The sequence below is a fragment of the Hylobates moloch genome, unplaced genomic scaffold (genome assembly GCF_009828535.3).
Source record: "Hylobates moloch isolate HMO894 unplaced genomic scaffold, HMol_V3 SCAFFOLD_7, whole genome shotgun sequence".
In the NCBI taxonomy this organism is placed as follows: Eukaryota; Metazoa; Chordata; class Mammalia; order Primates; family Hylobatidae; genus Hylobates; species Hylobates moloch.
Window position 1 is genome coordinate 134,956,812 of NW_026652282.1, and position 12,625 is coordinate 134,969,436.

General features: G+C 46.5%; 1 protein-coding gene across 1 annotated transcript in view; it reads right to left on the bottom strand.

The window, feature by feature from the left end:
* Positions 1–11,840, bottom strand: part of ZNF185 (zinc finger protein 185 with LIM domain) — a 34,801-nt gene extending 22,961 nt beyond the window's left edge. Inside the window, exons 1-2 of the mRNA XM_032757948.2 lie at positions 11,681–11,840; positions 7,968–8,165 (exon numbers count right to left, since the gene is read on the bottom strand). Of these exons, the coding sequence (XP_032613839.1) occupies positions 7,968–8,165; positions 11,681–11,802 (320 nt within the window). The 5' untranslated portion in view covers positions 11,803–11,840. The remainder of the gene's footprint in view (positions 1–7,967; positions 8,166–11,680) is intronic.
* Positions 11,841–12,625: the final 785 nt, after the last annotated feature.

Here is a 12,625-nt window from a genome sequence, read left to right on the forward strand (position 1 = left end):
TCTTGGGCTCAAGTGATCTTCCTCCCTCAGCTTCTCAAGTGCTGGGATTACAGGTGTGAGCCATTGCACCCTGCCCGGAGACGGTATTTGCTTTTATTGGACACTTTTTATGGTTCTGTGATTCAGTTACTTTGATTCTGTTAAATGAGCTCTTCCCAGTTCTTTTCTGTTTGAGCAAGAATCTTCGCAGACAGAAGTCTTCCTAGCTCTTTTTGAGTGGGGATTTAACCCCTGACTCTGTTGAGCAGGACTCTTCCTGGTTCTTTTCAATTTTAGCCAGAATCGTCCTGGATAGAAGTTTTCTTGGTTCCTTTTGAGTGGAGATTTACTCCAAATTCCTGGCTCTTTTCTGAGGCCTCATTGTTTCCCTTGACACCTTGTCTAGAGATTGCACAAGGAAAGCCCTTCAGCTCTTCAATGAGGACTGAAGAGAAACTTTGGCTCCCAGATGACGACTGCGTGCAGAACTTTCTAATGAGACTGTTCAGCCTGGCTCCTTTCTCTATTTGATCTGCCTCTTCCCACAGGTAACTCTCAATCTACTGGGTGCCCTTCCTCCTCCTCCTCCTCCTCCTCCTCCTCCTCCTCCCTTGCTGACTACATGCTCTGCCCCTGTGGCACTCATTCTGTCCAGTATTTCCAAAACTGGCAAAAAAAGGTAATCACGAAGGGTAATTTGGAACTTCAGTGACCTTATTAGGGAACCTGGGGTCTCCCCAAACCTGCTCATCTAAGATTCTCCCTTCCCATCTTCCTACCGCATCTCTCTTCCCTTCTTTTCACCACCTTGGACCTTCCCTTCAGCTCCCTGAATCTTTTCATCTGTCCCCTTCAACGCCTCTACCTCCTACATACCCCTACCTATTCTTCACCAGGCTTTCCCCTTCCCACTCAGGCCTCTCAACTACCTATAGCCAGTAGAGCTTCAGGCCCCCTGCCCCCATTGAGGGCTCGCCATTAGATCTCTATTTGTGTCTGTCTGTACGTTTAGTATACATGTATGTTGTATATGTGTAATATTTCAGTACCTCCAGATGGCATTACCAAATTAATTTACAAAATCCCTTATCCTCTATTCTAATTGACTTAGAGATAAATAAGTACTTATATAAATTAAATAATTATAAAGCTCTCATAAATTAAGGAAACAACTTCTAATACTTTCAATGTAAACAACAAAAGTATTCTTATAAAAACTAACCCAAATGCTTTTAAAATTCAAGTTCACAGAATTTACGTAAACTTTTGGCAAACAAAACTAGTTTAATATTGTTAGTTTAATAGACACCTATGTGTCTGAGTTATCAGCATTACATATAATACAACAGAATACAAGCATACATTTTTACCCTACTTGAGTATATTCCTCTTAAACAGGTTTACATGTTGAATAAGCTAGTATTATATCTACTACATGTTTAAGATTATAAAAATTTAAATTTGCTTTTAACCAAACTGAGTCATTATTCTGGCAAACTTTATTTCAACAGTAATTATGTTTTATAAGATGTAAGCTTAAAGGCAGTTTCTAAAATCTTTTTGGTAACTTAAAACCTTAGACTTATGCTGAATTAAGTTAACTAAATTCATTAAATATCATTTATAAAGAAGATAAAATACTTAGTCACTAGACCTAATTTTGAGTTTATATACTTTTTGCTTCTTTTTTTATGGTACAGTGTGACTATATTTGGATCTGTTAAATGTGTTCATTTGTCCACATTGCAGAATGGTACTATAAAAAGTATATAACTATAAAAAGTTATGAGATGTATATTCAGAAGCTTTACTAGTCTGCTACAAAATGCTGGTATATGATATTTCAAAATTACCTACCTCCTGTTTTCTCTGTAAAAGACAAGTTATTAATGGTTAAAATTATAATAAGTAAATAAGTATATATATATATATATATATATATATAAATGAAACTACTAAAAGTAATAATGGCAAAAATGGCAAAGGGAAACAACTTTGTACGCAAGGTATGCAAATATGCTTTTCCTAAGGAAAAAGAGAATAGCTTTGTCCCGAATTAAAATGACAAATAATTTAAAAATGTGTGAGACAAAATGTAAACAAATATCTTTAAAATTAGAAAACGTTCACAGAAAAGGAATTTTATTTGTCATGGTTAAAACTAGTATTTATTCAGTGTATTTATAAGATTTTCAAAAAAGAACTAATATCAAATATTATAATTGTATAAAATTTAAATGTTGGTTTCTCTGTTAACATAACAAAATTTTCTTAGGCTAGGTGCAGTGGCCCACGCCTGTCATCCTGGCACTTTAGGAGGCTGAGGTGGGCAGTTCACTGAGGTCAGGAGTTCGAGACCAGCCTGGCCAACATGGTGATCGCGCCACTGCACTCCAGCCTGGGCAACAGAGCAAGACTCCGTCTCAAAAAAAAAAAAAAATCTTGATCATTAGTCTGTCCCTAATAAAAAGTTATAAATGGTCTGTTTTTCTTCTGAGTAATCTGCCTAAGAGGCAAAGATTTTATGTCTTATCAAAATACTCTAATGACCTATCTGTATGTTCACTTTATTATGTCCTTAGTTATTTTTTAAAAGTCTTTTCAATTTTAAAGGAAGGGAAGATTCTTTACAATCATGTTATCTCATATGTTTACTTTAAAATTTTTATAACTCTGATTCACTAGCTAACCAAGTAGTATTTCTCACTAACCCATAATGCTATTCAATCAAATGTTCAAGAACTCCTGACAACTCTTAACATTTGCCTCCCCACAATCAAACCTTAAATATATTTTATACGTAAAACTGGCTTTGGGATTTGCCAGGGACCTTCTGGAAAATCTCAAAGGATTAGTTCTTTCACCTTGTAACAAGAAAGGTGCAAAAATTAATTAGTCTTATTTAATATTGTATAAATTGCATTGGAAGCATTGTCAAATAAAAAAAAATGCAGAAACTTCCCTAAATTAGTCTATAATGGGTAAAATGTCCTTAATATAAATATTTTAGAAATTCCATAGAATTTCTAGCAGGTTTTCAGTGTCCTCAGTGCACATGAGATATTGCTCTTTATCAAAGCCCCAGTGCTGCTTTGCCTTATATTAGATAAGAACAATACAAGGTTATCAATCATCATTTCAATTACGGGAAATTCACATTGCTCACTGATGGAATATTGTTAATATACAGATGTTTAGGACCTTTCCTTAACTGCCAATTTGATTTTATTCTGCACCCAAATCTCATGGTTATAAATATGTTCTTACTAGTTTATTTATGTTTTTCTCACTGGCTTGAAGCTTTCCCTTATATAAAAGGATCATTGCCACTAATGTCATTAAGCTTTTGTTAGAACAAGTATTCCCCACATGTGGAATTCTACCGCTTCTTTCACATGACTAAGGAATCCATTTCCCCAGTAAAGTCATTCAAGAAATAAAATGAGTTCTTCCTTTATCCCCCAAATTACATTGTCCTTATCATCCCCAGTCATCTGAAATGATGGAAACAGTAGAGTATTAAAGTGAAAACTTGCAAACTGATGAAAAACTCAATCTCCCAGGGCTAAGGTTTTACCCTTAGCACTGACTCCCCTCTGGTCCTCTCGTGCTGGGTCATATCTACTCTCCCTCCATATGATATAGTAACTGGCCCACCCATGAGAACTCCCTAGTGTCTAGACTCTCAAAGATTCTAATCTGGTCAATTCGGACATTTAAAAATAATGACAAGGATTTTTTTTCGATTTTTCCATCCACTCTCCCTCGAAGTTCCGCTACTGTTGTTGCCTACGTCTCTGGAAGCTCTCACTCTGCCCGTCCCTTCCCTTCTTGGAACCCCAGGCTAGTTATCCACTAGGAGAGCGCATCTAGTGGCTTTCTTCCTGGCGTGTGCCCAGACTAGGGCTGAGGGAATGCTTGCTACTTAGAACTATTAGCAGTAAGCAGCCCTTAAGCCCCTGGCCCACAGACTCTAAATGCTGCCCATCAGGTGCCATGACATAGTCGACCCTTCCTGATGAACCTAGCCTACTGAGATGCCATGCCAGTGACCAGACCCAGAGACTGCAAATAGAGAACCCCAGGTGGCCTGGAAAGAGGATTTGTCTACAGTCGCACCCCAGCATGCTACAGGATTTAGACCACTAAGAGGAACAGGAGAGGAGCACTTGCAGAGTGCTGCTGTCTGCCTCAGCAAAACAGCACAGTGTGCCAGGGCAATCCAGCCAGGCCAGCCTAGGCAGGGCCTCCACCTGAAAGCCAGAGGCTTGCCTCAGGTGCCCTTGTCAGCTTGGGATCTCCATGGACCAGGAATTTTTCAGTCAGTTGCAGGCAGTATAGAGGCAGGTTAGAGATACTTTGGCCACCACCTAAGCCAGGAGGGGTCACATACTCCACTCTGTCACTCGACCAGAAATGTGGCTTTCTAAATTGTCACTTCCCTCTCCCTCACTGCTCTACGACGTCTTACCTGTCATCCAATTTGGGATCTCTTCTACTTATTTTACAGTCCTGTCTCCATCTCCACAGCTAGTCCCCTAGTCCAGGCCCCATCATTTCTTCCATGGAGGATTCTCTTCTCCCTGCTCCACTCTGCCCACTTCAGTCCACTCTTCTGACTCCACTGGAGACCCCATCGCAAAGCAATACCCTTGCCGCATCATTCCCCTGCTTCAAACCTTCCTGGCTCCTCTCTGCCCTCGAAAGAAAATCTAAAGTCCTTGTTATGGCATAAAGTTCTGATCCTGCCCATCTGTGTCAGGGGTCCCCAAGAGCATCCCTGGATTTGGTGATTCACAAGAAGAACTCACAGGACACAGCACATCATCACACTCAAGGCTATGGTTTATTATAATGAAAAGATACGAAGCAAAATCAGCAAAGGGAAAAGCACACAGGGCAAATTTCTGAGGAAACCCGGGCATAAGCTTCCAGAGTCCTCTCCCAGTGGGTCACACAGGATTCACTCAGTTCCCCTCAGCAGTGAGTTGTGACAACAAGTGTGAAATGCTGTTGACCAGGGCAATTCATTAGAGACTCAGAGTCCAAGGATTTTATCGGGGACTGGTCATGTAGGCACCCTCTGCCCAGCCTTTACCTAACATAGACACGTTGCTTTCACCTATAGGAAACCTTCCCCATTATCTTGTAGCTGTAATTATCTGCTCACCCCTCCCACATCCATCACGTCACAGCCAGTTTCAGAGTGTGTACCCCATCAACAGCACCTGCTTATCTTCCGCTCCCTCCTCAATCCATTATAATCCAACTACAGCCTTTCCCACTGCCCCAACCTACTCCCCTCAAGGCAGTCATGAGTTCTACACAGCCAAATCTGATGGGCCTATTTCAGGATCTACAGAGCACTGGAAAGTTAGCTCAGCGTGGCTTGTTTTCCATGACAGTAGTCTTTCCTGATTCTTCCATTTATCCAAAATTTTCCTTCTCAATACCTCTCTGTAGCTCCTCTTCCTCCTCAAGACCTTTTGGAATTATTTTCCAAAATTATGGTCCATCTGCCTTTGCTTCTCTCATATTTTTACTTCTTTTCATTTTATATATTCAGCTAGGGTTTTAGGGGATCAATAATTAATATCCCCTCTTTTTTTTCTTTTTGAGGCAAAAGAAGAGCAGAAAATGGAGATAAATGTCAGCTGATGAAGCAGGTGGCTTTAGATGTACATCCCAAAAGGAAGGCTCCCTCAGCACCCCTGAACCACATGGACTTACCCACCCAGCCAAGGGCTTGGCTGGACAAGTGGCCCTGGAAGCTTGCAGAGAAAAGCCGAGAATACATGCTTTGTACACACTGCCTTCCAAAGGCATTCTCCAGGCAACCTCATCCATTCTCTTTAGTGACTTCCTATGAGCTGACAACTCCCAGCTCTCTAGCCCCAGGTCAGATCTTTGCTCAATTCCAGATTTGTTTACTCAGTAGCCTACTGGACATCACTGGCTGGAGCCCCTACAGGCACTTCTCATTCGGCATGGCCCAATGACCTTAGCATCTCTGTGCATCTCTCAGCAGGCCTGCCCCCAAACTCCTTACCCTCAGCTAGTTCCTGTCACCACCCATCCAACTGCCTAGCCCTGAAATCTGGGGAGCAACCTTGGCTACCACTTTTCCCTCACTGTTATCTGTATTTTTTTTATTTTTATTTTGGAGACAGGATCTTGTTTTGTTACCCAGGCTGGAGTGCAATGGCAGGAACATGGGTCCCTGTATCCTCCACATGCAAGGCTCAAACAATCCTCCCACCTCAGCCTCCCAAGTAGCTGGTACTACAGGCATGTGCCACCACACCTGGCTAATGTTTTTTAAATTTTTTGTAGAAATGGGGTCTCGCTATGTTCCCCAGGATAGTCTCAAACTCCTGGGCTCAAACAATACTGCCACCTTGGCCTCCCAAAGTGCTGGGATTATAGGTGTGAGCCACCAAGCCAAGCCCACTTTTACCTTTAATAAGTCAAAAATACTTGCAGCCTTATCACCTCGCCCCTGGTGTAAGCAAACAGTCTCCAATATGGCCTCCTGCCTTGTCTTGTCGTATACTCCCCTGGCCTGGTCCTCCACAGGGCAATGGAGGGATCTTCTTTGGACTCAAGTCTGGCTGTGGCACTCTCCTGCAGGAAAACCATCAGTGGCTCCCAGGGCCCTCAGGATGTGGGTCACACTCCTCAGCCTAGGAGCAGGTGCCTGCGCAGCCCCTACTCAGTGCTTCCTGCCAAGCCAGGCTGGATTAACCTTCCTTTGTGATGTTCCCTACACACTTTGTGAGCCTCTACTCGGAATGCCTTCCCAAGCACATCCATCTGGCAAAATCTCCCTCAGCTCCAACATCACTCTCCCTGTAAAGAAAGCCTTTCCTGACACTCCCCTTGCAAAACGAAAACAAAACCCAGAACCACTCACCTCCTCCTTCATCCACAAGCCTCACTTTTTATACCCCTTCTGCATGGAACACTGACTAGTTCTAGAAGCCACACAATGTGACAGAAAGTCACAAGATGGGCTAGATATTCTTAGAAGGTAAAACTTGTTATCTAACAGTTGAGCCAGGCCCTAAAAATAACCTCCTATCTAACTATTAATAATTATGGAACCTCTGTGGTACAAGAAGCCCCAGAGCAAAGAAGGCAGATGACTGTGTTTCTTTCATCCCTGCAAAAGGAGCCCCAGGCTCCACCTGCTCCCCACAGCAGATGCCCTGCTGGATTCCACCAGCTCCTCTCTCGGGGCTATATGAGTCTTAGCTCTCTCCTTCTACATTTCTGTCTTGTGTAAGAAACTGTTCGCTTTGCACCCCTGGAATCACTGGCCTGTTGACGTGTCCAGAGCTGCATGGACATGCAGTGTTTGTGCTGGCAGGCAAGATGCCTTCAAGAGAGCCTGACTTGAAACTCTCACACCAATGCCACATGGTCAGCTCCAGTAACAGGCACGTTTGTCCTCTTGCTCATGCACACTGGCACACACCAACACTTGGCCAGTCACATCCTGTGCCACTCTCTCATGCCTGCTCACACATGCTCCCTTTCTCTCCCTCTGGCCTCTATCTCTCTGCTTCACTCTGTCACTTTGGCACTTTTACCCTCTTTTTTATTTGCTCTTTCACTCTGTCCTTCTCTGACAATGGCATTTTACCCACACAAATAGCCCTCACTCTGCCCAGGACCCCCACCTGTACTCTGAGAGACAGCCTTCCTTCCTGCCCCATGCACTGGGAATTAGCCAGGGCTTCTCACACCTGGGGACAGACACATCCTCCTATCACAGTCCCCTCCCAGCTCCCTGAGCCACAAGAAGCCTGATGACACTGCTCTAGGACCAGGGAATCACCACCATGACCCACTCACAGAACAGGAGCCTGGGTGTGCAATGTGTCGGGTATTGGCACAGGGTGTGGGGAAGTGGTTCCTATGTGGGTCGCAGACCCCAACAAAAACATGGGCTCTAGAGGCAGAGCCCACTGCAGCTCAGCCCTTACCTGCTGCCACAACTCTCTTGTCCAACAAGTTGCTCAGATCCGCTGGGGCTGCTCTGCTGCTCTGGGGTGCTGGGATCTGCAGGTTGCTGAGTGGGTACAGCTGGGTCTCCTTGGCCACCTCTTGGGGCTCCAGGCCTCTCCTGCCAGGCCTCTCCAACCTTGGTGGCCACGCTCTTCCCCTCATAATCAGCCAAGGTCCTGAAGAAGAATAAGCACCCTTATGAAAACAGTGCTCTGAAACTAACCCTGCCTCAGCCCCAGGATGCAAGCTGGCTGTCACCTCCTGTGGACTTGGAGGGACTCATATCCCTGAAAGCGGGGCAGAAAGGAGCCAGGCACAGCCCCAATTCCAGGGAGCAGATAGTCTCCTCCTTGGTAGGAGCCCAGCATCGCTGCTCCCTTCTCACTGAACAGGCCTCCACGTGTAACAGACGAAGCCGAAGCCTCCGATGTTGTTGTTGTTTTTTGGAGGCAGGGTCTCACTCTGTCGCCCGGGCTGGAGTGCAGTGGCACCATCTCGGCTCACTGCAACCTCTGCCTCTCGGGCTCAAGCCATCCTCCCATCTCAGCCTTCCGAGTAACAGAGACTACAGGTCCACACTACCACACCCAGCTAATGTTTGTATTTTTTTTTTCCTGTACAGACAAGGTTTCACCATGTTGCCCAGGCTGGTCTCAAGCGATCCTCCTGCCTTGGCCTCCCAAAGTGCAGGGATTACAGGCATGTGCCATTGCACCTGGCCCTCCAATTTTTGGCTTTTGCCACCCCTGAATCCAGCAAGAAGGACGGGGCTTCCCCACGATGTCTCAGGCATCGAGCTCTTCAGGGGTCTTCCCTGGCCTCACCCCATGATTGCGTTGCACCCTCCAATCTGGGTACCGTGGGAAAGAGGCTGCTAGCTGATCCTCCACTTCCACACCCCTGCCATCACCAGCCCCACACCGAGGTGCAAGGTACTGCTTCCAGAGTCTACTAGGCCAGGGGCAAACACCAAGTTGGGCTACTAAGAGAGTGAGCCCAGCATTTCAGAATGAAAATCTAGTTCGCCATCACCTCGATCCTAGCTCACTCTGAATATAACCTTCCCAACATCACCAGCCTGCCTTCAATAGCTGGTGGGGGCTACCCCGAGACAAGAACACGCTACAAACTACCCTGAGACTCTTTGTATATAGGAGCTAACTTTGTCTAGGCAGGCTTCCTGCCTTCAAGCTGGAATAACAAGGCGAACAGAGGCCACACTTTTTGGAAAGTATGCCCTGAAAGCAATATGATTCTTCAGCCTCAGGTGGAGGTCGAGGGGACTACACTTCTCCAGCAGGTACAACAAGCTAATTGCCACCTCCAGCTGCACCAGGCAGAACTGCAGGCAAGTGAGTGTGACGCCACACAGTAACTGTGGGGAACCATCCCATTGGGCCTGTGCTTCTCTGTGCTGCTTCCACCCTTAGGGTCTGCTGCAGCCCATGCAAATCCAAAAGTGCTCTGCACAGGTAACACCAGTCCCAGGGTTGCCAGCAGGGTGCCCTGACACACCCACTCAATCTCTGTCAGTGACATGCTTGCTTGAGCCAAAGACAAACATACAAGGCCTGAAGAGCTTGTCTCCCTACTGTGGTAGCCCTGAGTTAGCTTTACTATGGATTTAATCAGAGTCCCGTCCTGTCCCACGTCCTCTGTAGAAATACACTAGTCGAGGTTGCCCTCACCAAGTTCGTGGATAGAGCCAGGATTCTCCCCAAAGAGAAATTTGGGCTCCACTGTGACACAGGGACAAATGGATGAACAAGGCTTCTTCGTTCCTAGGCCTGTGGCAGGGCCACTGTGATTTTAGGAGATATGACCTATGTGCGTCATAAAAAGGAAATCTTAGGCAAACACTCACAGGAAGCTCTGCTGGACAATGTAACATCCAGGGGAATTACTTCCCAGCTATCCTGTCCAAGCCCCTCATGAACTTCCTGGAAGTCAAGTGGTTAGAGATAGGCAAGGTAACACAGGGGATGGTGACCAACGGGACTTTGGATTTGGGATTAATTTCTCTGAAGCCTTTCCTTCTGAATGTAATTGGACCAAAGATCCAGTAGCCTAGTACAGCCACTGTCAACTCCTAACACAACCATAATCTACACACTGCCATTCTTTAAAAAAAAAAAAAAAAAAAAAAAATTGGAGTCCCGGCGTAGTGGTTCACGCCTGTAATTTCAGTACTTTGGGAGGCAGAAGTGGGTGGATCAGGTGAGGTCAGGAGTTTGAGACCAGCCTGCACAACATGGCAAAAACCCATCCCTACAAAAATATACAAAAATAAGCCAGGTGCAGTGGTGTGTGCCTGTAGTCCCAGCTACTTGGGAGGTTAAGGCAGGAGAATCACTTGAGCCCAGGAGGCAGAGGTTGCAGTAAGCCGAGATCACCCCTATTGCACTCCAGTCTGGGGCGACAGAACTGAAACATTGTTTCAAAAAAAAATATATATATATATATGATAGACATCATATGTATATGACAGACATCATATGTATATGATAGACATCATATGTATATGATATACAAGAGTAGAAGTGTCAGCTGGGTGCAGGTGGCTCATTCACCACATCTCACTGTTGCCCACGCTGATCTCAATCCCCGGAACTCAAGTGGTCTTCCCACCTCGGCGTCTCGAAGTATAGGATTACAGGTGGGAATGAGCCACCTGCACCCAGCTGCCACTTCCACTCTTGTACTGCCTCCGCTAGACTCCTCCACTGGCCAACAACGGTTGCCAGTGGTGAGGAAATGTGGTGCCTAAACTTCACCTGATCCTCATGCAGAAAAAATAGAAACTTGAGAGGCCCATGCTTGCAACATCATGAGGAAAACAGCATGTTCCAGATGTAAAATTTGATGACAAAAGTTTAGTAGGAAGGAGATGAGATATCGTGTCATGTCAAATGAAATCAAACCAATAAAGCTGGTAAAGTTAGCTTTCCAGGTGTCCCTGAACACCTCTGAGAGGAGGAGATATTCGTCTGGTGCTGCTTCACTTAGCTGGCAGATTTAAATGTCCCACATGCTTTGCATATACAAACCGATTTGGCCATTTCAACAACCCTATATGATAGGAGGCATGATTACCACTATTCTACACGTGAGGAACCTGAGGCACAGAGAAGATGAGTAACATGCCCAAGGTCACGTTGCTTGTAAGTGACAGAGCTTGCACTGAAACCCAAAGCACCAGAGTCCAGGCTCTCAACTACTATACTATACCGCCTCTCCCTTCAGTGTGATGGAGCGGCCCAAGGTGGAATAGGGCAGAGTCCCCACAGTTTGGGACAGTTAAAACTGTGTTGTAACCTAGGGAAAGTAAGGCTCCACTGTCCTGCAAGATTTCAGGATGACGCCACCCCCATGGCACTCCCTCATCAAACTCCTAGGGAACGAAGCCCCTCCTCACTGAGCCCCACAGACCAGCCCCGGTCAGCCCGAGGGCCCAGCGTGGTTGGAGGGTCCAGCTGCCCTCCCTGTCTGCACGTCCACACCCCCTTCCCCTGGGCAGCCCTGACGACCCGTGTCCGGTGTCCCAGAGGCCATGGCCTCCAGGGCTCCCTGCCAAACAAGCTCAAGCCGCAGGAGCCCCGTTCGGCCCCTCGCGGGACCGCGCTTCCTCCCGCCGACGACGGTCCACGCGCGGTCACCCCAAGGCCACTCCGGCCGCGGCTTCATACCTTACGCGGGGGAAGGGGCAGCCAGCTCCTCGGGCCCATTCGTGATCCTCGGGCGACCTCTGGCGGCCGGCACGGGCATGGCCTCAGGAGAATCCCCGCCGAGGCCGAGCTCGTCCCGGTCGGCCATTTCACTTTGTGGACAGTCGCATTTTCCCGGCGGGCACTGCGACCGAGTTCGGGGCTTCAAGAAATGGCGGCCTGCGCAGGCGTACTCACTACGGGCGCGTGCTCGCCGAGGTGCACAGGCGCGCACGCCTCGCGTACGCTGGTGGCGAGCGCGCATTCGCGCAGGCGCACACGTCCTGCGCCCGCTATCCAGACTCCGGGGAAGGCGAGGGGTGTGGTTCTGTCCCATCCCTTTTTCTTTATCGTCCCTTCTATCTTCCCAAATAGATCGTCAAAGCTCTAGAGCAGGGTTTGTCAACCTTAGCACTATTACCATTTTGAACCCCATAATTCTATGGTGTGTGTTGGGGGATGTGGGGCAGGTGCTATCCTGTTCACTGTAGGAGATTTAGTAGCATCCCAGATCTCGGCATATAAGAAGCCAGTAGTGTCTCCCACTCCCAGTTTTGACAACCAAAAATGGCTCCAGACATTGTATCGTAGCAGGCTGGAGGGTTTGGGAGATGCCCCTGGTTCAGAACCACTACCTGAGAACAATGGTTCTCAACGTAGCCTGGAAGGAAAATAAACTGGAGAGCTTTGAAAAAGACACACGTGATGGAGACCCACCCCAGAAAAATAAAATCCAAATCTCTACCTGGGACTTCGGAAAGTTTTTGTTGTGTTGTAAACCAAAAATAAAATTATAAGCTCCCCAGCTGAATGAATGGACACTTCTCTCAGCCAAGGGGACACAACGTGAAAAACTAGTTCAGGTCATGATGAGAAAGGGGAAGGTCAGACATGCCTTAATATATTCTCCTCCCTTTGGAATTCATGCCCAA